Below are 26,277 nucleotides of genomic sequence, written 5' to 3' on the forward strand. Positions count from 1 at the left end.
AACTACCCCCAAGCAAAGGTCGTGTCTAGAAGTGCTGTTCCTGTGTGGTTGAGAACCTGGGCTTACAGGGGGCCTGGATGGGCTCCAATCATGCTTAGACTTCCCAGCAGTGTAACCAGGAGAGCAGCTCTGCCTTTCGGAGCCTGTTTTTAGGTCTATGCAACGGCCCAGGTAGCATATCCACCTTACGTAGTTGTTGTAAGGACTCAAGGACGTGGTGCTGGCCAGGCGTTCCCACCCAGGGCCTGGCACGTGGTGAGCGCTCAGTAAAAGTTGTTCCTTGCCATGGCTTCATCTGTGAGCAGAGAACATTCGCCTTCATTTCTAGGAAAGTTAAGTCACTCCAGGTAAGCTAGAGATTGCCGATGGCAGGAACTGGTTGGGTGTTGTCCCTCATTGTACCCCAGTACCTGGCATAGTGTGGGGGCTCGAATATTTTCATTGACTATCAACAGACTCAACATATTGAAACTTGGAATCCTTATAATTAAAAGTACAAAAGATATGTTGTGATACTTTGTATACTAGAATTCTATCTAGGAATGTAAAGTCCACCCACCCACCCACTCGTCCATCTATCATCCATCCGTTTATCCATCCTCCATTCCTACAAGGTCAGTTGGGTCCAACCCATCTTGCTACCGCAGCATGTGAGGAAGAGAGAATTACAGAGCTGTCTCTATCAGTAACATCAGTCCAGGGGTCCACCTCCTGACACTGGATAGGCTCACGAAGAGGCTACGTAGCCTGGAAGTGAAGGGCGTCTGTACTGGAGCCCAGTTTCCTGGGCTCAAGCCCCAACTTGGCAGCTTCCTGGCTGAATGACCTCGGGCAAGTCATGGTTTTACCATGTACTCCATGGGGATGATAATGTCCCTGCAACTTGGGGTTGAGAGAAATGAATGCAAGAATGTGTGTAAATACTTGGGACAGTTGTCACCTGGCAAATAGCGAGTAATTCAGCAAATATGAACTTCTGTCCCTGAGGCATCCAGCAGCACAGAGGTTGTCTAATTCCTGCCTTTCTGGACTCTGTCCTCCTGGGACCCCACTCACAGATTTCAATGGCCAGCTCGCCTCATAGCCACGTCCTGTCCCCTGTATGCATCTCTTTACACCTCTCCCGCAGTCCCTTTTCTCACCACAGCTACTGAAGTGTCTCCATGCCTGGGTCTTGGTCTGATGCACCCAGCTTTGGGGACCAGCAGCCCTCCTCCTCCCACCTCCTCACCCTGCATGGTCTTTGTCTCCATCAGTGTCTCGCTGGATCACTGGGTGACTGAGCCATGACCTGCTGACCCAGAGCCTGCGTCTCCTCCTCTCTTGTAGGGACTCGGACCTGTTCCTGCTTGACAGCCGCACCCTCTGGGCCTCGGAGGAGGGCTGGCTGGTGTTCGACATCACAGCCACCAGCAACCACTGGGTGGTCAACCCCCGGCACAACCTGGGCCTGCAGCTCTCCGTGGAGACCTTGGATGGTGAGTCCCCAGCCACCTCCCCTGCTGGTCCTAATGCAGCCTGTATCCTGGATGATGCAGGGTCTCCACAGTGCTCGTGCTTGTTCCCATCAAGGGTGGCTGCCCCTGGCTCTCCCCAGCCAGTCCCCATTGTCCAACCTTTCAGTCCCAACTGAGAGCAGCCGCTAGCCCCCCTTCACACGACGATTACACAGTAGGCACCTGCTGTGTGGGGTAAGGCCTCTTTGCTCTGTGTGGTCCCACAGCAGCAGAGTTCGAAGTGCTGACTCTCGCCCACCCCAGGGCTGTGGCTTTAGAACCTGCACTTGAACGAGAGCCCCAGGTGATGCCCAGGCACATGACAGCCTGCGACATGCTGATGCTCCTCCTGCACCTCAGGACACGGGACATCCTGGGCTTCCTGGATGCTTAACAGGATGTTTAACAGCATCCCTGGCCTCTACCCACCCAGTGCCCGTAACTGCTCCCAGCTGTAACATCCAAAAACGTCTCCAGACATTTCACAATTGCCCTTGGTTAAGGACCACTGCACTGGTTGGTGCAGGGCATTAAGCCCCTTCCAAGAAACTGTAAACGTGGTTGAGTCACAAATACTTGGAGAATTCGCTGTTTGCCTTCCCCCGCCCCCAGCACCATTCACTCCCCTCCACACATCCATCTTCTCCAAGAAGGGCAGGCAGGAGGGTGAGTGGGGAGCTGGGGTGGGCCCGGCTGTGCTGATTTCTTCTTCCCCAAAGTGTATTTCTTATTAAGTGGGGGTGGTGTGGGGTGTGTAGCTTCTTCCTGCACCAGTTTTAAGAAAAAAACAAAAAAACACTTACTGTAAAGTAGGTTAATGCATGCCCATGGCTCTGAATTCAGTGGTTGCAGATGTGTGCCTCAGTGAATAGTGTCCCCCGGGCTGCCTTCCCCCAGCCGCTGAGTTCCACCTCCCAGAGGCAACCGCTGATTTCCCGGTTGGGTATCTCTTCAGAGATGCTCTCTGGGTATTTCAGCAATTACCTATAAATTCTGCTTTCCTGTTTTTATTTTTCTCCCACCAATAGTGGCAGAGTGTATATAGTGTCTTCACCTTGCTGCTTTTTTTTTTTTTTTTTTAATCTGGCAACTTAACCTTGAATGTTAGTCCTTTTCAGTGATTCAAGAGCTTCCCTGCTCGCTAAAGGCTGGTGTGTGTTTGCACGTGTGTGGAGCGTGTCTCTGCTTCTCCCTCGTTGTGTGACTTACCTCCAACAGGCAGGCAGTGAGGGCCTGGGCCCTTGGGTTGTTCTGAGATTAAAGGAGTTAGTGCAGGAAGGGTTTAAAAACACTGCCTTAACACGCATGGGAACCCCCCTGGGCATCTTGTTAAAATGCAGATTCTGATTCAGCAGGTCTGGGCGGAGCCTGGTAGTCTGAATTTCCAACCAGCCCCCAGGCGATGGGGAGGCTGCTGGTCCCTGGGCGGGGCTTTAAGTATCCAGGGCTGGGAACAGGACCCGACTCACAGTCCTCGCCCTGGATGAGAGCTGTTATTATTATTGTTGCTATTGCTACCAAGAGTGACTTACCCAGCCCCCTGGGATGGATGACTGGCTGTTTTCTGGTCTTTTGCTCGTATAGGAAGGGCTGCAGTGGAAAACCTCAGTGCACACGGCATCGCCCCTCAAGTGCGTGCCGCCCTAGGACAAATGCCTGCAGGTGGCACTGTCCATGGACTAGATATTTATTGTCAATTCACCCTGCACTGGGTTCGTTCCGTCGGCAGCCCACCAGGGCCCCTGCTTCCCGTCTCTGCCCGCGTGGGTTCTCCCCCTCCTCCGCGCTTGTTAATCTGGCCGATGACAGACAGGATCTTGCGGGTTTGCTTTGCTTCTCTCTGTCGTATGCGAGGCCGAGCCCTTCCTCAGGTGCACCCTGGGCGCTGCCTGCTGACATCCTCTGCCCACGGTTCAAATCCAGTGCTGGTCTTTGTCTTCTTTATATTCTAGAGTCATTTGGCCCTTTGCTACTTGAGCTGCCAATAGTTTTCCAGTTTGTCGTGTTTCTTTTTATTGGGGTTAATGCTGGGTTTTGCCAAGTGGATTGAGACAATGTTGCTGAGTTGTATAACCTTTCCTTTATTGCTCCTGGGCTTTGCCTGGTGTCCTTCCTACCAGAGGCCGCAACTTTGGTATAAAGCTTCCCCGTCTGCTTGAGCTTCAGAAAACCAGAATTACTCACCTAAGGCCACGGGCCACGTGGGAGAGGACCACAGAGTTTGGGAGCACCCTTGTCTTATTTCCAGGCCAGTCTTCTTTCTACTGATGGTCCCCTGTCCATACCCCTGATACTTATCAGTGGGTCTTCAGGGGTGCTGATTTCCCATCTTTTTATATTGGGTTGGCACACTGCGTCTGCTGGGTTGTATGGGGCCTGCCCCTTGCTTTTGTGTGGCCTGTGAGCAAAGAAGAGTTTTCACACTTTTCAATGGTTGAGAAAAATCAAAAGAAGACTATTTCATGACACGTGAAATTGTATGAAACTTCCGCGTTGGTCAGTAAAGCCTGGCCCGTGCCCCAGCCACATGAGCTCAGTTCTGTCCCGTCTAGGGCGGCTTTTGCGCTATGACAGCAGAGCTGGCTGTCCTAACAGAGACTCTATGGCCCAAACGGCTGAGAATAGGTATTATTTTCAGAAATACTACTTACAGAAAACGTTTGCAACCTCTGCTGGGAATCACGGGAAGCGTGAAAAACAGATTTCTCCGCAGACCTTCTCAGAGCCTTTACTTTGCTGGTGTCCATTGAGGATGTCCTGACAGGGACCACAGCACAGAGGGGATCCAGACTAACCTGGCAATAGGGCCATCTAGCTTCTCTTTCTCCTTAAAAGCCCCTGTGGAACTTATTGGGGGTGAGGTGAAAGTGAGGCTAAGCTAGACTCGATTTCTCTCTCTGGGGTGACCCTTGTCCCAGACTTGCAGATAGTGTCTGGACCTTCCAACTGGACCCCAGTGGGGCCCGGGCCTCTCTGTCCTGCCTGCCCCGCGGAACGCAACTCAGTTCCCCCTGGTGTCGGGTTTGCCATCCTCTTTCTCCCCCAAAGTCAGGGTCTTTGTGCCCCTTTGCCTCCAACCCCTGCTCCACCCTCGGCTGTGGGTAAGGCTCCATACTTAGCGAGGTGGCCCTGCTTATCTGTCAGAGTGTGGGCTCCAGAGCCGGTCAGACTCCCCAGATTCAAATCCCAGCTCTGCAGTTTCTAGCCATGTGACCTGGAGTGAGTCACTGAATGTCCCTCATCTGGAAAATGGGGTTAATCATAGTTTCCACGTGCCAGGTGGTGGTGAAGGGTGGGCTGAGCTCGTGCAAGAACTTAATTGCTCAACCCGTGGCAGCCCTTCTGCGCGGCACCCAGTCAGTGCCTGTCATTACCTTTACACGTCACAGGCGAGCAGGCTGTGACCCCTGATAGGCGGTGGGGCACCACATCCAGCAGCTGCCGCGATGCCTCTCCACCCATGGGGTGTATAGTCTGGTGCTCACAAGATGCTACCTAGAGCCAGGGCAAGGACTGGGCGCTGTACCCCTCCCTGCCCTGGTACCTCTCCCTGGGGCCCGCCTGTCCAGGTGCTGGGCATGCTGTTTGGTGTGGTTGCCTGGGTCAAGGAAAGGGCAAAGTTCACCAACCTGCCAATCTGACTGATGACGCATGTGAGTTTTTGGACCTTTTGGGAATAAGATAAGAAGCAAGTGAACCCAGCATCTCCCAGACCACAGGCTTGCAGCTGTGAAATTCTTCCTCTCCCTGCCATGGAGTTCGTCCAGCATGGTGCCCACCAGAATTCCTGCGGTGGCACGGTGAATATACAGATTCCTGGGCTCCACCCCAGACCTGTTGATGCTGCATCCCTGAGGGTGGGCCTGGGAATCTGCCTTTCCCGCAAGCTCCCCGGGTGACTTGGGGCCTGGGTCAGTAATGACACTCAGGTGAAGTTGTGCCCTAGGTTATGGGGCACCCTCATTAATGAGATGGGCTGCTGGCTTCCTTCTGGTTCTGGGTCTAAACCTTTTCCTGTTAGATATCTATAATGGCGAAAGCCCAGCAGAGCCTGCTGCGGAGCCTGTGGATTCTAGGGTTTATGCGCCGGTTTAAACCCACCAGCTGTGTGCCAGCCTGCACTGCCGGCAGAGACAGCCCAGGCCCTGCCCCGGGACCGCCCACAGGCATGAACAGGAACTCCGTGGGCACCACTGCCTCAAGCAGTGCCTGCAGAAGCCCAGTCCCCAACAAGGAGGGGAGGAGACAGGACACCGAGTCAGGGATAGAGCATCTAATCCTTGTTCAGACCTAGACAGCATCTTGCAGCCACTAGGCAGCCCTGTCACCTGGCGGGGCCTCCATTTCCTACCCAAACAGCGGCTGTTGCTGACAGTGACGCAGGTGGGCTCCCTTCCACCCTAAGGAGGCACAGACCTCTTTTCAGAAGCTTTTTGTTGGCTTGAGGTGAGCTGCCTGCCCACCTGCTCTCCAAATGTCACTGGAGACCACCCAGGCAGCATGTGTCTGTTCCCTCTTCCTCTAGCTGCGGCCCTCCTGTTAGTCCCCCCTGTGCAGCGGCACAGCTGGGCCTCCGCTCCGGGGGTGTGCTGGGGTGGGGAGGGGCAGAGCCCGCAAACTCCTGGGCACCTGTGGCTCATTGGGAGCCAACTGGGAGCATCATCTCATCTCCAGGACAGGACACTGCTGGAAGTAGGGCTGCCATCTGCTCATCTGCCCCTTTGTACAGAAGAGAGGAGGAAACGCAGCCCCTCCCGGTCTGAGCACACAGGCCGCACTCGCACCCCCGAGCGAGGGGTCCTGGCACATGAGGCCCCACTGGAGTGGGCAGCGTGCCCCTGAGGAGAGGGCTGTCCAGGCAGCGCTGCGGAGAGCCAAGCTGAGCCCTCACTGCAGGCCAGGCCCCGGGCCGGGCTCCTGTGCAGGACAGGAAGTGAGACAGATGCTGGTGCTCCTGCAGGCAGCACCGGGGGAGCCTGGGCTGCTGGTCCAGCCTCGAGGTGCCTGGTCCCTTCATCTGCTCCACGGGCTTCATAATGGTTGGGAGGAAGACAAGAGTGAATTCATGCAGAATGCTGAGCCCTGGGCCCGGCAGCCTTTCTGTGCTCCTGAATGTTAGATGTTGTTGTTGTTGATATGTTAAATTCTCACAGTGACCCTGCCCAGGGAGCACCGTCGTCCTTGCCACCTCTTACAGATGAGAAACCGAGGTGAGAAGGCCAAGCAACTTGACCAAAGTCCCTCAGCTCTAGGTACCCCTAGATGTCACCACGGATTCCGACTCGCACTTTGCTAGAAAGCCTTCCGAGGAATGTGGTCACCAGGGACCAGCCCAGGTGTGATGAAGGAGCCCCTGCTGGGTGCACGGCTGGGCCAGGACCCTAGGGCACCCCGGCCCCTGCCTGGCTGTTCTTGCCACATCCCCTTTCCTGGGAAGGACAGAGTTTGGAAAAGGAGCCAGGAGCCATTGGACTACCGGCAGGACTAATCGAAGGGGCCGAGACACAGAGGTGGCTGAGGCAGTGCCTGACATTCATGGGCTCCCCTTTCCATAAAAAAATATCGAAAATTATGTTTTATGACCATGTTGATATAAAAACAAATATAATCCTGGCTGGATTAAAAATGAAAATATTTTTCTCTGACCCTAAACAGTTCATATTTTGTCTTCTGATTTTAAGAGACATTAAAACATTTTCACGGGCCCCTACAAGAGTCGTGGGCCTGGGCACCGTGACTGAAGGACGAGCTGGCCCTGGGCCCTGCAGCCCAGGCCAGGGAGTGATGCTGGCCTCTCCCTGCCCCAGCCCCTGGCTGGTAAAACCGGCTTCCTACAATCAGCAGTGTCCTCACCTGCTGAGGAAGCACGTTTGTCCACTCAGCCAATCCTGGCTTGTGCCTGCAGGGAGCCAAAGACTGCTACGGGCCCCAGGCTGCGGCCCAGACAGCACAAGGCTTTGCTGTCCCATCTGCTGAATCTCACGGAAGAGGCCGAGGGCGAGGGGACCGCATGCCGGAGGTCAGGGCAAGCCTGCGAAGTGAAGCTCTGGGTTCTGAGGGCAGCGCAGGAGGGCTCCAGGCGGCCCTCTGGGTCCACACACTCGGCGTGCCCCGTGCTGCCTTCCATCCCAAAGCTGCAGGCTGGGGATGAAGGCCACTCTGGGCTGGGGACTCTTTCCTCCTTGTGGACGCAGAAGCATCTGGCCATTTGCTCCCCAGATGAGGACTTGGCATCTTGTCCAAGTTCAGGGGTGCCCCCCTCTCCCTTGACCATGGAAGAAATAACTGGGAGGCCCAGGAGGGCAGTGTTGGGTCCGCCCTGCCTCTCAGTCCCCAGAACACCATCTGGTGGCCTCGTTTCCCTGTCTCTCACTTCCTGCTGGCGGGCCTCCAGCTGCTGCCCGCCATGCCCTGCGCTCTGACACCAGGAGGGCCCCATCCCTCCCCACCAGCCCGTCTCTGCCTCCCGGGGTTGGATACATTCTAGATGTCTGCGTGCAATGAGCCTTGGCTGCTCTGCTCAGGCGCGGGGACCCGGGTCCCTCTTTTTAATCACCCCAAGATGGCATCGGATGGGACTGCAGGGCCCTTAAGGAACTGAGAGCACGTGCTCCTGAAGGTCAGTGTCAAGCCGCACCAGCTGGGAACGGCTTGGGAGGTGAGCCATTCGCCCACGGTGGCCGTGGAGGCAAAGCCTGGTACAGCTGAGGCTGGCGAGCGACCCGCCCCCGAGGTGCCTGCGCCCTTGTGATTGCTTCACATCCTGTTTGTGCAGAAGCTGAAGCGGGAGGGAGAAGAGGAGGCCTGGTGACCCAGAGGCTGGGATGGGCCCTCCCGGGGCTGGGCGGGCCGTCGTGGTGGGGACGACAGGATGGGGCCAAGCAGATGGCACCAGTGTTAACTGTGGTCCTGCTTGTCACTTGGGCCTTGGTCCATCAAGACGAGTGGCTGGAATTAATGTTTTGCACAATTAATAAGGAACATTCTTATGCTGTGGGCCTCCTAGGGGCAGTCGATGGCCTTGGGCCTGGAAAATAAAGATGCCACAAGAAAACTGAGGTGCCGCCCTACCCGTGGGCGGGTTGTGCCCCCCTGTTCCTGAGAGGCCCCCTGTTACGCTCCATCCTGACCCCAACTCAGAGTCCTGCATCCACACCACCCCCCACCTGGCTCGCCTTGTGGAAGGCCTTCCTCCCTGTGCCCCAGGGACCCCTTCCTACCCTCGCAGGCCTTGCCCGTGGCCCACAGCCATGCCCAGGTGAACTCCCCTTTCTGCGTTTGCCCTGGCACCCCCCGGGGATCGGCCGTGGCTCAGCGGCTCTGCTCAGGCGTGAGTCAGCTGGACCGTGGTGTGACTCCGTCTCTGCCCTCCTCGGTAGTGGGTCCCGGGTAGGTGTCTTCATGCCTGTGACCTCACTTTCCTCCTCTGTAATGTGGGATCAGGAGGCCAGCCCGTGGAATGGGCTCAGCACAGTGCCGGGCTCAGAGCAAATGCTCCACGATGGTTGTTTCGGATCTTGGTTGAGAACCCATAACGGAGGGAGAGCCGGCTCTGTCAGCAATACTTCCCTTGGCCAGTAATAGGCAACAGGGCGCCTTATCTCCTGGGGGCATGTGTGGTTTTCTGTACCGGCCTGGAAGGACTAGGGCTGGCGACAGCAGAGGCCCGCAAACTTTCGGGGTCCAGGACCAGCCAGTAAGTGTTTCGGGCTTCGCGGGTCAGACATCGTCTTCTGCAGCCCCTCAGTCTGCGGGTACGTGTGAGAGCTGACAGACTGTGCGGGTGACCGCACGTGGCGGGATTCCCATAAGACTGCTTGCAGAAAGAGCTGGCGGGCTGGGTTTGCCGGGGGGCTATAGTTTGCAGACCCCCCCGGTTAGAGGGTCAGGGCAGTGCAGACTTTTCCTCCTGGCCCTGCCCGCGGCGTGTGCCGTGTCGTGGCCTGAGCATAAGGGCACAGTTGGCGAGACGGCGGCGTCCACGTCCTTGAGGATGGAGGAAGGAAGCAGGTGGTTGGATGGAGGATGTTCTCTTCTTGTGCCTGCCTTTTTAGGAAGATGTTTCCGAGGCGTCTGCTGCAGCCATCCTAGAAGGAGCTGCAGGTGAGGCTGGGCAGGGCCTGAGCAGCCTCCTCCTCGGGTGGAGGACCGGGGACAAGGGCTCTGAGCATGGCGGTGGGCCTGCCTGGTGGCTGCTGCCTCGCCGAACGCTCCTAGGGTGGGCCCTGCCCGCTCAGCTCTGGAGTGGCTGCCTGGCCCCTGCAAGGAGCAGGAGCACTGGTCCCAGGGCAGGCGGGCACCGCAGCGTGCAAGGACAGTGGGGGATTGGCCCCACGATGGACTTCGCTCTGCTTTGGTCACAGAAATGACCAAAAAACACAGGCCTCACAAAACCTGTCCTGGGCGTTTCTCATGATGTTCCCGGAAGCTCCTCTCTGAGGTCCTTCACCGGGGAGACAGATCAACAGCCTGAGAACGAAAGGGATGAATGGCTGAGACCTGCGACCCCGCGGGTGAGTCTCAAAGGCTTGCAGGTTAAACTGAGCCAGTGCAAAAGCCTGGGAGTCCCTGCCTACGAAACTCCGGGAAGATGCAGAGCTAGAGGGATGAGACCCGGTCAGCAGTTGCCAGCGAGGCTGCAGGAGGTTGGGAGAAGGGCATGACCGGCAGAGGTTGTCCCCCTTGGCACGGCTGATGCTGGACCGGAGCTTTCTCTGTGGTGAGGACTGTGCACTGTAGGCCGGTCAGCAGCATCCACAGCCTCCACCCACTCGATGCCAGGAGCACCTTCCCCAGGTTGTGACAACAAAAATGTCCCCAGACACTGCCACGGGTCCCCTGGGGAGCAGCGTGACCCTGGGCTGGATGCACTGAGAGAAAGGGCAGCAGAAGGGGGTTCTTTTGGGGGTGCTGGGGCTGCGCTGTATCCTGGTAGAAGAGGAGATTACATGAATCCACACACGTGTTAAATAAAACCGATAGATCTGTGTACAAAAAGTCAACTTCACTGTATGTTCATTTAAGAAGTAAAATTTTTAAAAGGCAAAATATAAAAGAAGCAAAACACACCAGAGAGAGGCAAGCCACGAGCTCTACTGAAGAAGAAACCAGCTAATCCAGTGCCCGGCCCCCTACCTGCCTGCCGGGTAGCCAGTGCCCCCGACCCCACCCCGGGCTGCTGCCTGCAGAGCATCAGCTGGAATCATCTACCTGGTAAACCTCTCCATCCTAGCTTAACCGTGGGACGCCCAGTTAACCTTGAATTTCAGCTGAACCACAGGTAATTGCTTAATAAAAGTATGTCCCACATATTGCAAACATTATTCTTTTATCTGAAATTCAAATTTAACTGGGTGTCCTGTATTTTTATTTGCAAAATCTGACAACCCTACTCTTGGAAAAATCTTCAGGTTTTAAAAAAAATCTATTAACCCTTGACTGTAATATAAATCTTTTTCAACTTTGCTAAAGACACAGGCCATTGTGAAAATAGTATGCATAGCTTTGGGGGGTTTTTTTTTTTCAATTAATTCGGTCACCTCAGTCTGTCTGCCTAATAATACATTTGTCCTGGCTTCCTACTCAGTGTGACTTGCCCTGGACATTTTCAAATATTTTATTGATTTTTTGGGAGAGGGGAAGGGAGGGAGAAAAAGAGGGAGAGCCCCAACAGCGGGGACCGAACCTGAAACCCAGGCGTGTGCCCTGACCGGGAATCCAACTGGCAACCTTTGGCTTTGCAAGATGACACCCAACCCACTGAGCCACACCGGTCAGGGCTGCCCAGGACATTTAAATACTAACAATCCAAATGAATGTTTGCACGTGCAAAGGAAAACCTATATATGTAATATCGTAAAATGAAAAGGAATTCCTCTCCCAGCCAACCCACATGTCCTCTTCCCCAGGATAATCTTTCCTGGCCCTTTTCGGGGATATTAAAATGAAAATGCACTTCATGTACGAACGAACCCACATATGTTCATAGGGCCTTTAAATACCTTTCCTCCCTCATGTAAATCACACTGTATCGTGTTTGGCCTCTCCCTCGGGGGCGGATCTGAGTGGCCCTTCCTTCTGTGGGCCCCTGAGAGCCAGGGTGACCCGCAGGCGCAGGGCAGCGCTGGCCCGACGCTGCACCAGGAATGTGTGTGCAGAGACGCACACGCTGTTCGGGGCCCCGGGAGCCGTGCCCCCGAACTGGATTATCTGGTGTTAGTAACATCCCACATCGTCTCTCAGGCTTTGCAGGGAGAGACCTGGCCGCAGCGACTCACCCGTGCCTGGCCCTGTCGCCTGGCTTACCTTGAGGAGGGTATAGTAAAGCCGTGGCTCTCCACCTGGGATGTTTTGCCTCCCAGGGGACGCTTGGATACATTTTTGGGACCACCCAGGGATGCTGCTGCACACCCTACTACCCCTGCGGCCCCCAAACAGCCCGAACTCCACATGCCCATCTCTGGGCCCACCGTGCACCTTCACCTGTCTGGCCTGCACAGGATGGTCAGCCACAGGGGTGGGTGCAGGGACCTGGAGACCCTCTTCGTTCTGCTCTGTTGGCCACTTCCCTGCTAAGGCAGTGGGCCCCTGGCCCTGGCCAGCTTGACAACCGCGGGAACGGGCCCACCCCCGCCCTCAGCGAGGGCTGCAAGGGTAGGGTTACTGTATCCAGAGCAGCATCCTGCTCTCAGGCGAGGCATTTTTATTTTACCCTTAAAAGCCTTCCAGAGGGGAACGCAAATCCTAGGAGCTCAGCTTTAATGGTTCTTTTTACAGAACCGCTCCAATTATAGATGGGTGAACTCGGGGAAACCCCGCTCAAGAATGCAGGAGAGTGAACGTTAAAGGGGTTAATTTAGGGGAAAACGGTGGTGGACGGGAGTTTGGTCTTTGAAACGCTCCTTGTTAAAAAACCAAAGCAAACCCCTGGAGCTGGCCTGGTCCTTGGGAGGCCAGGTTCCCTGACTTCCGCCCGTCTGGGGGGCTCTGGGGGGCTCCGCATGAAGTTGATTCCAGATGTAGTTGGGCCCAGGGCTTCCGAAGCACCGATTCCGCCGCCTCTGACCCCTGCCGCCCAGTGTGGGGGCGTCCCATCTGCTGCGGTTCCAAGCCGGGTATCCTTGCGCGGGCTCTCCTGTCTCTCCAAGGACAGGCTTTCTTTGTCTTGTCTCTTGCTTCATCTTTCTTTGGAACTTTACCACCACCGGCGGAGACAGGATGTGAACCCAGGAAGGTTAGTACGGGGCCAGAGCGGGTCCTGGTTCCAAGTCCGTCTCCCCCGGCTAAGGAGCCAAACCCAGGCTGCAGTGCTCCGCCGCCACCTTCCAGCCTCTCCTCTGGGCTTGTTCGGTCCCCCACCCCTGCCTCGGTTTCCCCTCCTCAGTAAAGGGCCCCGCCCTTCTTCCAGGTGCCCAGGCCCAGCGTGCAGAAGTCACGTGTGACATCTCCCTTTGTCACCTTTTACGTCTGATCCCTTGTCAAGTTCCCTCCATTTTCCTCTCCAAATAGACCCGAGATTGGTCTTTTCCAGGTGGGGACGTAGGACTCCAGTGATAAGACCATTGGGTGAAACTGGGGCCTCCCTGCAGGCTTTTTTTTTTTCTCCAATTTCCTGTGAGTTAGTAATTCAAAACGAGACATTAAAGATGCATTCTAAAGATGGATTTAAAAATGAATTACCAGAAGATCTGACCCCTTCTGGCTCCCCATCTCCCTCTGTCCAGGACACCTCACCCTGGTCTCCCTCAGACTTCGGTTCTTGACCTCACAGCGTAGCTTCTGGGGCAGCCCAAGGTGGCCTTTGGCCAACAGCTCCAGCTGCCCACTCTTCAGCTCTCGCACACCCATGGTTTCCACATCATGTGGATTGTATGAGTACCCAGCGGCTGCAGTAACAAAACACCACGCACAGGGGGCTTAGAACAATAGAGCCCTAGTCCCTCACCAGCTGGAAGCTGGAAGACCAAAGTCAAGTTGTCCCCAGACCGTGCTCCTACCAAGGCTCCAGGGAAGTGTCCTGCCTTGCCTCTCTCAGCTCCTGGTGGCTCCTGGAGTTCTTTTGTGTTCCTTAGCCATCTTTCATGTATGTGTGCGTGTGTGTCTGTCTGTCTCTCTTTACACGGCCTTCTTCTAAGCACACCAGTCATTGGATCAGGGCCCTTCCGAATCCACTGTGAACTAATCTTGACTGATTTCATCTGCATAGATACTGTTTCCAAATAAGGTCACATCCTGAAGTTCTGGGGGAGACACTGTTCAACGCAGTAAATGACCTGCCCCTTTGACCCTCCTACCCTCAGTCTCTGCTCCAACTAGGAGCCAGTGTCATTGAACAGCCCCCACCCCGACCCCGGCTCCCAGCTCTGAGCATTCACCTTCTCAATGTGCCCTGCCTGGAATGCCTCTTCCCAAATAGTCTTGTGACTCCCCTCCTCCGTTACCCAGTTCTCTGTTCAAGTGGCCCTTCCGTGCAGAGAGTGGTAGATGTAAGGGCTGCTTGTGGCTGGCCGTTCCCGCCTTCCCTGGCCCGGCCTAGAATGGCCCCACCTCTAGATATTAGGTGGATCATGTGACTTGCTTTGCCCATGGAGATGTGAGTAGTACTTCCTCTAGCCCGAGACCCTCTGCAGACTTCAGCCTAGCTCCTCGCCCTCCCCTGCTTCGAATTTTCACTATGGGATCCTGGTGGTCCGAGTTTCCTGCCAGCCTGCCCCGGGGACAGGGAGTTTTCTCTGTGTGGTCCCCCACTGTGTCCTAAGCTCCTAACACAACCGGGTGTAGAGCCAGGGCTGGGTGGATGGACAACAAGTGCATGAGTGAAGTGTGAGGCGCACACGAGACCCCCACTAACCACGTCTTCTATGCATCTGGCTGCTTCCGGTCTAGGGCAGAGCATCAACCCCAAGTTGGCGGGCCTGATCGGGCGGCATGGGCCCCAGAACAAGCAGCCCTTCATGGTGGCCTTCTTCAAGGCCACCGAGGTCCACCTTCGCAGCACCCGCTCCACAGGGGGCAGGCAGCGCGGCCAGAACCGCTCCAAGACGCCCAAGAACCAGGAAGCCCTGCGGATGGCCAACGTGGCAGGTACGCCTGGGGTGGGAGGGTCCAAACTCAGACTCCAGGGACCCAGGGGGGCCCATCGAGGAGCGATTCAAAGTCACGTGCTCCACAGATGGTTCTGGAACAATGCAGCAGGAGGCAAAATCCACAAACCCCGCTGCTGCCCAGAGCTCACCCTCTTAACTGTGCACAAGTCATAAATTCATTCAGAAACGTGAGTAACAAATGTGAGCATACCAGAATGCCAACCACGCTTCTAAAAAGACGAGCCAGTGGCTGTGGGTAAATGGAGGAGAGCAGGAGTGGGAAGACGGTACACCAGCTCCCCAGGGAGGCTGCCGCTGCCTGCGCAGCAGGCAGGAGGAAAATCGGGGGCCTTAGCTGTATCTTTCATTTTATTTCTTAAGGTGAAAAGTATTGGAAACTCCTAGCAAATTGGAACACTTGTTAAATATGGGTTTTTCCAGGCGGAGTTCGTCTCCTAGCACTTTGGGTTGGTCTTGAGACAGGGAAGGGTCACAGGCAGGGACCAGCCCCGCTGGCCAGTGTGTTGGGAGATCACAGCCAAGCTTATCCACTCTCCTGGCTCCCAGACCTGGGGTTGGTCTCAGGGAGCACAGAAGGGGGACATGGGTGTATTTAGATTATCAAAGCAGCTGCACCCCCAAATCTGCCTTAGGTTATCAGCTGCTTCTTTCGCCTCACCTAGCGGATTTCGAACTACCTGTCCATTTTCCTCTTCGAGGGAGAGGGAAGTTGGTTGCTGTGGGTGGGGAAGTTGTTAGGAGTGGGCCTCCTGGCCCCCCGGGACCTAGGTGGGTGGACCTCAGTGGGTGTGGGGGCTCGGAGTTTGTGCACAGGCCTCTGTAGGGGTTCTTTTCTGGCAGATGCATCATCCTTTTCTCAAAGGGGTCTGCGACCCCCCACATTGAAAACCAACTGAACCCCTGATTTTGTGTTGGAAACCTTCTCGGGGCCGGACTCTTGGGGGCTGGGCTTCAACGGTGAAAGCCCTGGGGACAGTGGACCACAGGAGGTGGCTGTCATTCACAGCCACACTGATATCAGGCCTGAGAGTCGGTGGTGATGACTAGGAACTCCCAGTTTGGGGGCTCAGAGAAGACTTCCCAGCTCAGAGCTCTGGGGCGGACGGGTGCCCAAGAGCCAGGCTGGGTGGGCTTCACTGCAGGGCTCGAGGTAGCAGGATCTGCCAGTGCCGAGACCTGTGGTGGGAGGTCGCGTGGCCCCTGTGAGGGAGAGGGGAAGGACGTGGTGGCTGGGACAAAGGGACGGTCGGGCTGTTGAGATGAGCAAATGGAATTGTCTTCTTGAGAGCCACGTCTTGAGCTTGAACTTCATCCAAAGCAAGTTTGGAAGCCATTGCCAAGTTTCAAGCCACGGTGTGGGGTGTGGGTGGTCAGACCATCCTTTGATGCTCTTGAGAACGGTGGGGGAGCAGGGCCGGGAGGGTCTTTCCATATCGACCAGGCAGGAAGTGCTGGCAAATTCCGTCCCAGCAAAGACTCCGTGTCCTGGCATTCCATCAGGGCTTCCTCAAAGACTTAGGATTCAAGACCCAATTTCCCTACCACATCCCCCCCAAACCCCTGGCAAGTCTCCATTTACATCACCCCCAGGACAGGTCTCTCACTACCTCACAGGGCAGCTGTTCTTCCTTGCCTGGCACCTGCATCCTTCCTGTGGATTTCTGCTTCCTGGCCCTGTTTGATGTTCACTGAAACCCTGCCTGGAAGTTTGATAGGAAAAGGAATATGGAGGCCCGGGCCCCTGCGTGCGTTTGCACATGCGAGCACGCACATGCCTGTGTGAAGGGCTTTACCTGTGTGAAAAGCTGGGAGTCCTGCCATAGGCCACCCACGTCGGCTCCGCTCTCGCGGCAGCCCTTTGTGCGCTGGAAGGAGACAAGCGCTGCGTGCTGCCACCGGGAAGCTCATTCCCAGAGGCTCCCCCACCCCGAGGCCGTCCAGGGCTCTGCACAGGCCGTGGTTTGGGGCCGAGAGACTGGGTTTGCTGCCCCCCGCCCCGCCCACGATTGGACCCAGCTCCCTGGTAATTGGCCCTTTTCACCAGGTGACCCTTGGGGCGGTGGCGGGGGCGGGGGGGGGGGGCCTGAGCCCCAGCACCAGCTGTAACTCGTTGGTTGCTCAGGCCCGGGCTCCTGGGGGTGGAGGAAGCAGCAGCCTTGCCTCCCCTTGCCTGCTGGCCGCCGACCATTGGGGCAGGAGGGGCAGGACTGGAGGGGCAGCGGCGCTGGGGCCTATTTCTTGAGCTCCCCTTTCCTTCCCTTCCTGCACCAACAGTGCCAGCTGCTTGGTGCTGGCACCATGTAAAGAAGGATCCAGAGCTGTATGAGGGCTCCACTGAGCCCTGATTGATTAGCAATGTCTGCTGGGAGCAGGGGAAAGACAGGCAATGGCCTGAGCACCGCTTTCCAGCCCTGTCTTAAAGCAAAGCAAAGTGATATTTCGCTTCATGTTGAAACCCAAGGCCCAAAAGACCAAGTGTAGCTGTGGGGGGCGGGGGGGGACGGTGTCTGAGAGACAGAGAGAAATTTCGACATATTTACAAGCACTCAGTCCCCAGCCCCTATGCCTGCGAACCATACACACTTCTGGAAAGTCCCAGTGCATCATTTTCACGCCTCAGAGACCTCGGCACTGGGTTTTTCTGGAAGGTCAGTGGGATCTCACTTCGTGCCCTCTTGTTCACTCTCGGTGGTAGTGGCGACAGGGGCTTTGTCCCAGGCCCTGTCAGTGCCCTCTCTGGGCATTGTGGGGTGGGCCGGCCTCCCACAGTGAGGTCAGTCAAAACCCCTCTGGGCTGACCCCTCCAGGCAGCCGGCCTGGGATGTGGATGGGCTTTGACCCCCTCACAGAATCCGGGCAGATGTCAGCATCTAACCGCATCTGTGTGTAAAAGAAACCAGTGCCCACAGAAGGATCCAGAGGGCTCTGTGAGCTGAGGCCTTGCGGGTGGGAGGGGCGCGTTGGCACCTCCCATGCGGACCATAGGCGGGGGGGGGGGGTGGGGGTGGGGGTGGGGATGTGTTTGAAGGCCTTTGTGGCTGAACAGCCGGCCCGCCCTGCAGCCACTGTGGCTCGGCTGTGCACAGCGCGGCCTTAGGCTGAGGAGACTAACGCCTGTGTGTTTCCTGCTCTTCCCCGCGGCCTGCCCTGCCGAGCAGAGAACAGCAGCGCTGACCAGAGGCAGGCCTGCAAGAAGCATGAGCTGTACGTCAGCTTCCGCGACCTGGGCTGGCAGGTAAGGGGTGCCCCCCACCCTGCTCCCCCAAGGCTGTGGGCTGCGCCCCACATGTGCAGGGAGTCGCGTTGCTCCTCCATCTACGTCAGTTAGGCCTCCAGTGTCAAGGGTCCTAACCAGGGCGGGGTGGGGAGGGGTGGGGGGGGTTAGGGTACAGATCGCAGCCCTCACACCCCCAGCACCCCCCTCCCTGCAGGACTGGATCATCGCCCCTGAGGGCTACGCCGCCTACTACTGCGAGGGGGAGTGCGCCTTCCCCCTGAACTCCTACATGAACGCCACCAACCACGCCATCGTGCAGACACTGGTGAGTGCGGCCGCTGGGGACCGCAGGGCCACCACGTCCTGCTGCGGCTCCTGTGGGCTGGGGCCAGAGGGGATCTCGAGGGCCCCTTCCTCTGTTAAAGAAAGGTGATGGTTATCTTTTACTACTGTGTTGACATACAGATGTGTTTGATCTTTGACCCCAAGGTCCCTAGAGTTTATCTATTTCTCCTAATTTTAAAAGAAATTAGAACAGTTTCGTGGGTCCCTTAGTTATTGTGGGCGACCGTCAGCGGTCCTGACGGAGCAGTGGCCCTGGCCTTGCACATCTGCAGGCCGCTATTCTGGGCTGTCAGCCTGTCTGCTCCGTGTCCGTAGGCCTGTCCCTGCCCTGTGGCTCCTGGTCTTCCCCTGGGTGGGGGGCTTAAGAGCTTATCCCCAAGCCAGACGCTGCCACAGCTCACATGTCCACCTCCTAGCCTTGCACTTCTCAGTTCAGTCCTGCAGGCGTGTTCACTGTGCTTGTTGAGGGTCTCCTGTCTGTAGGGACGGCCTGGGGAGCAGGGGACGGAGCAGGGGACAGTGCAGGGACAGCACGGACAGACATGGTGCCTGCCTCAGGGCCTCATCTTCTGAGGGGGAAACAATCAGTGAACAGATGAGAAAACCAGAGAGAGAGGGGGTGACCGGAAGATGCCAAGAGGTGTGAGGGTTTTAAAGAGAAGGGCTGGGGAGCCCGGGGCCGGCTGCTCCAGGTTGGGCTTCACGGGGTCCTGGGAGGGGTCAGCGCGGTGATGTGATTGCAGCTCTTTGCAGGGCACCCAGCACCGAGGATGCAAACCAGGTGTTACTCTTCCTGCCCTACTGGCAGCAACGGTGGTCAGAGTTTGGGGCTTCGTTCTCTAGTTTTGAATCTAGGGTTCAAGTTCTTGGTTACCTGGCTCCCTGCCATGAACACTGTCTGGGCCTTTCCTGACCACTGGTGACCCTCGCTGGCTTGAATGCTCCTGACGACAGGCAGCTCACTGCCCAGGGCCACCCTTCTGCCCCACGGTCCTGTATGTCATGGAAGTCTGCTGCTTTCGTGTGGTGACTGGCCTCCCTCTCCCCTGGTCCCTGCCCCTCCGTCCTGTCTCGGAGGAAAAGCCCCTCTGGTTCTTGCACCCGGACGGGCCCCACCCTTGGAGGGAAAGTCCCTCTTCCTCCCATTGCTCTCCCAGCCCCTCCCTCTCCCAACAGCAAACTCCAGAGCACCGGAAGTGAACAGTCGCCCAGCCTGCTCTATGGCCTAGGTCTGCTCCCCTGGCCCCGCTCAGGTCCTGCTCTGAGGACCTTGGGAGGTGCCGGGATTGTTTTCCAGGCTGCCAAGGGCAGGCAGCCCTCTGCACTCCGACCCCGCCTTTGTGGGCTTGTGACCACCCACTCAATCCACGTTCTACCAAGGACCGCCAGAGTCAAACCGAATCCTCCGATTATTCCAAAACGAGGGTCATATTTTCAAAGGGGCGACTCCTTATTTTCTAGGGAGCCCTAGCAAAACATAAGCAAAATCAGCTGACATCTGGGGTATGCTTCAAAAGTATTCCGGGTGGAAAAGCTGGGGGGAGGTTTCGACGTTAGGCTTTGAAACTGTCCGCAATAAAACGTTCAGAAAGGGTGCGGGCCTGGGGCTGCGGGCCTGAGTCGGAGGCCCCAGGCCAAGGCTGGTGAGCCGAATACGCTCACTGGGCGCACGTGGTATGTTCTGGAGACCCAGACCTTTCCCCTAGAAACAAAACAGCCGTCCCCGGCCCGTCCCAAATAGCTGGCACGTCTGATCGCACGGGCTTTGGTTGCCACGGTCAGTCTGGGTCAGTCTGTGGCTGAAGAAGAGAGACCTTTAGTTTGCCCCAGTCCTCACTCTTCCCTGTTGTCTCACTCCTGGCCTCATTCACTCCTCAGCGACGTCCCTGTGGTCCCTGTAGGCATTGAGTTTGTTGGCCCCCAACCCTCCTCCTCTATAAGGCTCACGGAAGCCCGGGAGTGAGATGGAGCAGCAAACCTGAGTGACTGGCGGCTTCTTTCTTCATTCCTGCCTCGGGGTTCACCCCTTGCTTGTTGACGTCTCCCAGGTGTTTGCCCACCTGCCGTTCCTCCTATTGCTCTTGTTCAAGAGGCAAAATAGCCTAGTGGAGTCTAGACTGGCGCCATCCAATGCAGTAACCTGTTCACACGTGGCTCCCGAGCTCTTGACCTGCGTAATATTTAAATGAATTTCATCTGTTTCTTCCCCACGTTTTTAAGTGTGGCTGCGAGAACTTTGAAAACCACCTGTGGGACTTGCATTATGTTTTTCTTGAACAGGAGCAACAACCCCTTTCTGAAAAGGCCCAGAGTAAATATTTTTGACTTTGAGAGTCCTAAGTTGCAGCTGCTGAGCTCTGCCCTTGAACCCAGATGCACCTGTGAATGGGCGTGGCGGGGCGCCAATAAAGCCTTATTCACAAAACCGGGCAGTGGGGCAGGGTTGGGCCCGAAGGCTGGCCCTGGTCCAGCCCAGTGGTTCTCCACGGGGGGCGGTTTTGGCCCTCGGGGATATTTGACATCTAACTGTCCTTTTGGACGGTGTGAGTTGGGGCTGGGGTGGCGTGTTTCAGGCTTTGGAGCCCAGGGGTGCTATTAAACATCTTACAGTGCCCAGGGCATCTCCCCACCCCCCCACCCCCCGGAGAGAGCTCTGGCTCCAGGCCTGCTCGGTGGGTGTTGCCGAGGTCATTTGCCCTAGCCGTACCTGTCCCTTGCAGACATAAGGAAGCCAGAGAGAAGTGAGGGCCCGAGTCTGACCGCGGCCAATGTTTGGTGTGTGTTCCAGGTCCACTTCATCAACCCGGACACGGTGCCCAAGCCTTGCTGCGCCCCGACTCAGCTCAACGCCATCTCCGTCCTCTACTTCGACGACAGCTCCAATGTCATCCTGAAGAAATACAGAAACATGGTCGTGCGGGCCTGCGGCTGCCATTAGCCCCCCTGGAAGTTAGACCCTGCGGGGCCACGTTTTCCTGGGTCCCACATCTCACCACCCCACGGCCGCCCTGCCCACAGCTGCAGGGAGCCAGCAGACCGACCGCCCTTTGCCGCACCTTCCTATCCCCCGCCCCGACTTGCACGGTGCAGGAGTACCAGGGCGGCAAGTGGCTTTTGATCAGTTTTTCATCGTCACCCTACGGACAAGACCCGACCAGCTGCTGCAGGCAAAACCTAACAGGAAGAACTATATATAAAGAGAAACTGCCCACCACGGTTGCGGGCTGGGTGCTGACCTGCCCCCAGGGTGACTAGGGGTGCCCTGTGGCCAGGCCGCCCAGCAGCGGCGGAAGGGGGCGTGGCGAGGGTGGGCACGTGGGCACCTGTGCCGGAGGAAGAGTGACTCGGAAGTTCCTGTAATAAATGCCCCAATAAAACGAATGAATGAAAATGGTTAGGATGTTACAGATATGTTTTCCTAAACGATTTATTCCCATTTCTTGGTTTACTCTGAGTTCATAAACAGAAGCCGTGGCCGGCAGAGTGAGGGGAGAGGCCCCCTCTTCGTTCCATTTGGGTTTCGTCTGAGGTTTCCAGAGACCCAGGGCTTAGGTGGACTTGCCCAAATCCCAGGTTTGGCTGGGGTGGGAAAGGGCGTGTGACCTTGAAGGAAACCTGTTTGGTCATTCAGCGGGGCATGGGGTGGCAGAAATTAAAAACAGGCACTGAAGCCCCCGCAGATGTTTGCAAGCATTTCTCCCGCACCCCTCCACACCTCCACGCCAGGACGTCGGTGTGAAGGGCAGCGTGGAGGATGGCAGCATTCGGCCAGAATCTGCAACTTGACCCTGACCACTGGCCCACGTGGCCCTGTTTAAAGAAGCTCCAAGGAAACCTAGCTCTCACTAGGGCTGCCATCTGTGCCTCAAGGAGGCTGGTCTGTTGTTCGCTCCCGGCTGTGTTCTGAAGTTTGGGTTCAGACTGGGCCTCCGAGGCCCCCTCTTTTCATTGGCAGGCCCCTACAGTGGGCTCTGCAAGCAGTCAGCCCTTTGAAGCCTAGTGGGAGGGATGCTGGGTGTCGGGTGTGCTGGGCACAAATCTCAAATGGAAGGACCTAGAAGCCTTTTGAGAGTGACGTCCTAATCTGGCGTCCTGATTTAAAGGTGCCATTTCTGACATAGCTCTTAGCAAGAGCCTTCCACACCTTGGCCAGTGGGCCCCCTAAATCGTGTGCACCCCACCCTGCCCCCAGCTCCAGCACAGGGCTTGCTGTGCATGGGGCTATCCGTGAATAAAGACTGGGGTTCCCCAGAAGGTCCCTGGAGCCTGCTCTAGTGGGAACTGTTTTTCCTCCACGATTCAGTGGGTCACTGGAAACTTTGGGGAAACTTTGTTTTTTACTTCCTTTTGTTTTTTCTTCTTCAGTAGCTTGGGCTGCAGCCTTCCTCTGCTTGATCAGCAGGGCAGAGTTGCGGTTTTTGTTACATTGTGTTTTGTCTGTTGGCAGATCTGAGGCTTTCCTGTGATTGCCTCTTGATGCAAGTTTTCTCCCCATTAGGCCAAACGGCCTCTGGTTAGCATCGTTTGTACATTGAAATGTGTAAATAGTTGTTACAAAACAAAGAAATTATTTATGTCCATCAGAGGCTCTTTCTAGACCCTCCACCAGTCGCTTGTTTGGGACGATGAGCTCGCTTCCCTCCAACCTGCTTATTTTCTTATTTAAGACTATTTATTAACGATCGGACCCATGTACCTCCAGCTGTTGCATAGAGCAGTCCTCAGCGAGAATCCTGTATAAAGAGATGAAATAAAAAGGGGTTTGACTTTGCAATAAAAGGAGGCATTTGGTTCTGCTTCTTGGGCCTGTGTATGTCTGTGTGTGTTGTTTTTTCCTCTCAACTCCGGACACTGGCGTTCTCTCGGGCTGCTGAGCACCCTCTGCCTGGCCCCCGCCGTTCACACGCTGTTTACCATCCAGGCCCCGGGGAGATGGGCACGCGCGCGTATGCGGTGCAGCTGTGTGGGGCTCGGGGCAGGAGGGATGGGGCCCAACACCCAACGTGGACTCAGTAGGCTCCACTACAAAGGTCCTTGCCTGGGTTACCCGGAGTGCAGCTGTCAGCAGCTGTTTCAGAGAGGCGGGGGGTAAATTAGCTCTGTTTACTGCGAACATAGTTGAAAGGTTTAGTCATCCCAATAAAATAGAGGCACAAGAAGGAAAGAAAAAAAGGTGGGAGGGGAGGGTACACCCAAAACTTTAAAGCAACACAGGCCCCAGAGCCGACACTATCCAGTGTGGAGTGTTGCGGTGGGTTGGGGGCTGCGTGTCCCAGGCTCCAGCCGAGGTCGGCCCTGACTGCGCACAGAGTGGCCACGCGCTGTGGGACTGCCTCTGGGTTCCTTCCCGCTGGGCAGTGCACACTGAGGTCACCTGATGGCTGTTAGGATCCCGGCCACTCCTTGGCCGGGCCGCTCTCTCTTCCCTGGTGCCTCCAACCAGCGGCGGCTCTTCACAAGTCCTAGCGCCTGGGATTTCCAAACCCGCCTGTCATCATCCTGACACAATTTGCTTTTGTCCCGTTTCCAGGCTCAAGCCCAGAGTGCACACCAGAAGGCCAGATGTGGCCCTGCCTGGTGTTTACACATCTTTTTAAAAAGTGAGTTCACTGCCAACATGCTTTAGAAAATAAGATTGGGGCGAGGGAAAAATCCCAAATTCTGGCTTCTCTTGAGACATTGGCACATCTGGCCACGCTGGGCCCCCTTCCTGCGTGGAAGCTCTGGGCCGGAGCCAGAGAACAGTTGTTGCTGCAGTCTCCACTACTCCCTATTGCCTCTTACAAAGGTGCAATGTCAGTTACTATGTTAAAAATTATCAAAGTCTATTTATTTGTTCCTCTTAAGAGCAGGAGAGTGAAAGCTAGACTGAGAGGCCCACATACACAGGGAGAGGAGCCAACAACAAATCTGGCCCACTTGCCCCCGGCTCCCTTTCCCCCGTTAACACCCAGTCAGGCTCCCGTGGGCTGGCGTGCCTGCGGCTGCAGCACTACCAGCAGCCTCATCTTCTGCCCTCTGCCCCTCCCCCTCCCGCTTTCCCTCTTGCTTGCTCATCGCCACTTCTCCCCATGCTGCTCCCAGAGCACCTGTGTCAGGGATCGCTGCTCCCACCATGTGGTCTGACGTCACCGCTGGTCATTTGGGGCTCCTATGCACTGCAGGCTGTGTTTTGGGCGCAGAAGGCACACTGTGAGGAACAGGGGAGGCCCTGCTGTCTTGCATGCTCGTCCACCCCAGGCAGAGCGGGTGAGCCCGCAAGCCGTCCCGGAGAGAGGGGGACCCTGTGGAGCTGGGGAGGGGGTTAGCCCAGGGCCCTGAGGAGACGGGAGGCACCCCAGGCAGGGCCGGTTGAGGAGGGTGTTGGAAAGGAGCAGGGCAGAGTGTCCAGAAGTCCCCTGTGTCACAGCCAGACCAAGGGCTGAGGACAGCCGCCCAGGGACAGCGTCAAGGCCAGCAGGGGACCTGTCACCAGCAAAGGGTGGTCAGTTAGAGGGGTTCTCAGATGTGACAGACATTTGGGGCCAGGTAAATCATCACAAGGGGTGCCCTATGCGTTGTAGGGTGTTCAGCCTTCCTGGCCTCTCCCCACTAGATGCCAGCAGCACCCCCCTATTGTGACAGCCACTCATGTCCCCACACATTGCCACCTGTCCCCTGGGGGGCACAATCGCTCTCAGTTGAGAACCAGCAATTGAGACCAAACTCAAACCAATGAGGACCCTCTCCTCTCCCACGCACTCTGCTCCAGCAGCACCCCTCTGCACTGTTCACCCAGGGGCCCTCCTGCCGCACGGCCTTTGCATGCGCTCCACCCCTCGCCAGGAGCACTGTGCCTCCAGATGGCCACGGGCCGTTCCCTAAGCAATGTCAGGCCCTGTGGCCACGTCCTCAGGTCCCTGCTGATAACAGCATCTCTGCCCTGCCCTGCCTGCCCCGCCCACCTGCCCTCCTTCCCTTTTCTCTCCATGGTGCTCCACCACCCCAAGACAGAATGCTTTACTGATTTATGTGGCTGGTGCCTGTCTCACCCTCCAGGGAGCGAGGGCTCTTGTCTGTTTTGGTCACTGTGCTGCCCCCAGCGCCCCCCCAGGGCTTGGCCACAGCAGCACTCCCTCAACAAGTCTGATGGATAAGTGTCCTTCCTGTTACTAACTGGCCCAGAATCAGGACACTTGGGTCCTGCCTGCAGGGGCTGAACGTCCTTGGAGGGGCCTTGGCCCCACCCCTCCCCATCAGGGGCAGAGCCGGGGACGGGTTGTGGGGCTCTGTGCCAGCTCCCTCCCGGATCACCAGGGACGCATTTTCCCAGGTGGAGAACGCAGTGGGGCGCTGACTGCTGACTCCCGCCCAGAACCCAGTGGTCGTCTCCTCCGCATTTCGTTTCCCGATCCAGGAAGGGACGCGGCTAGGGGAAATTGGGGGCGATGAGGCTGACATTAGATCCGTGTTCTCCCTGACTCGTGTCCTTACTTAATGCCACAAGGAAAGTTCGTGCGTGTCGGGGTGGGGAGTGAGGGATGTGTGGGGGGTGGCAGTGGTGGGGGGTGGGGGCTGCACACCTTGGTCACCCTTTGCTCAGAGGCCCATGCCCTTGTACTTGACCCTTGATGGTGCATATTCAACTTAATTAAGTTACAGAAATGCTGAATAAAAATGGTTTCAGTTGCTAGCACCAGCAGAGAAATTACACATTTGAGCTCTGACCCTTTGCAAGCGAATCCAGACCCAGGATCTCTCTGTTTTAGGAGGTTTTAGCAGACATCGTCTTACCCCTCACCGAGCGCGGAGGTAGACAGCAATGGCTCCGACCCTCCACCTGACCCCACATCTCGGCCTGTGGGTGGTAGGTCAGCCGGGGATGATGGTGGGGGCCACGAGGGGGTGGAGACAGTCCCTCTGAGCACATCCCTCCCCAGCCACCATCCTGGAGAATGGCCTTCCGGCAAGAGAGGGCCTCTCTGGCCCTCCAAACAAGCACTGGTCTTTGTTTGGCTCTCGTTGAGTGTGCTGCTGAAGGAAAGGATGACAGGTGACCTGAGCCCCCATCCACGCCGGTCCTTTTGAGTGGTCCCTAAAATAACACCATTAGTGGGGCCAAGTGGAGACTCCT

The 26,277-nt window shown here is 56.6% G+C and overlaps 1 protein-coding gene across 1 annotated transcript in view; it reads left to right on the forward strand.

The window, feature by feature from the left end:
• Window positions 1-22,948, forward strand: part of BMP7 (bone morphogenetic protein 7) — a 70,789-nt gene extending 47,841 nt beyond the window's left edge. The window contains exons 3-7 of the mRNA XM_024559645.4: window positions 1,330-1,478; window positions 14,382-14,579; window positions 17,761-17,837; window positions 18,034-18,144; window positions 20,953-22,948. Of these exons, the coding sequence (XP_024415413.2) occupies window positions 1,330-1,478; window positions 14,382-14,579; window positions 17,761-17,837; window positions 18,034-18,144; window positions 20,953-21,102 (685 nt within the window). The 3' untranslated portion in view covers window positions 21,103-22,948. The remainder of the gene's footprint in view (window positions 1-1,329; window positions 1,479-14,381; window positions 14,580-17,760; window positions 17,838-18,033; window positions 18,145-20,952) is intronic.
• The last annotated feature ends 3,329 nt before the right edge of the window (window positions 22,949-26,277 follow it).

This window comes from Desmodus rotundus, chromosome 6 (genome assembly GCF_022682495.2).
Source record: "Desmodus rotundus isolate HL8 chromosome 6, HLdesRot8A.1, whole genome shotgun sequence".
NCBI classification, from domain to species: Eukaryota; Metazoa; Chordata; class Mammalia; order Chiroptera; family Phyllostomidae; genus Desmodus; species Desmodus rotundus.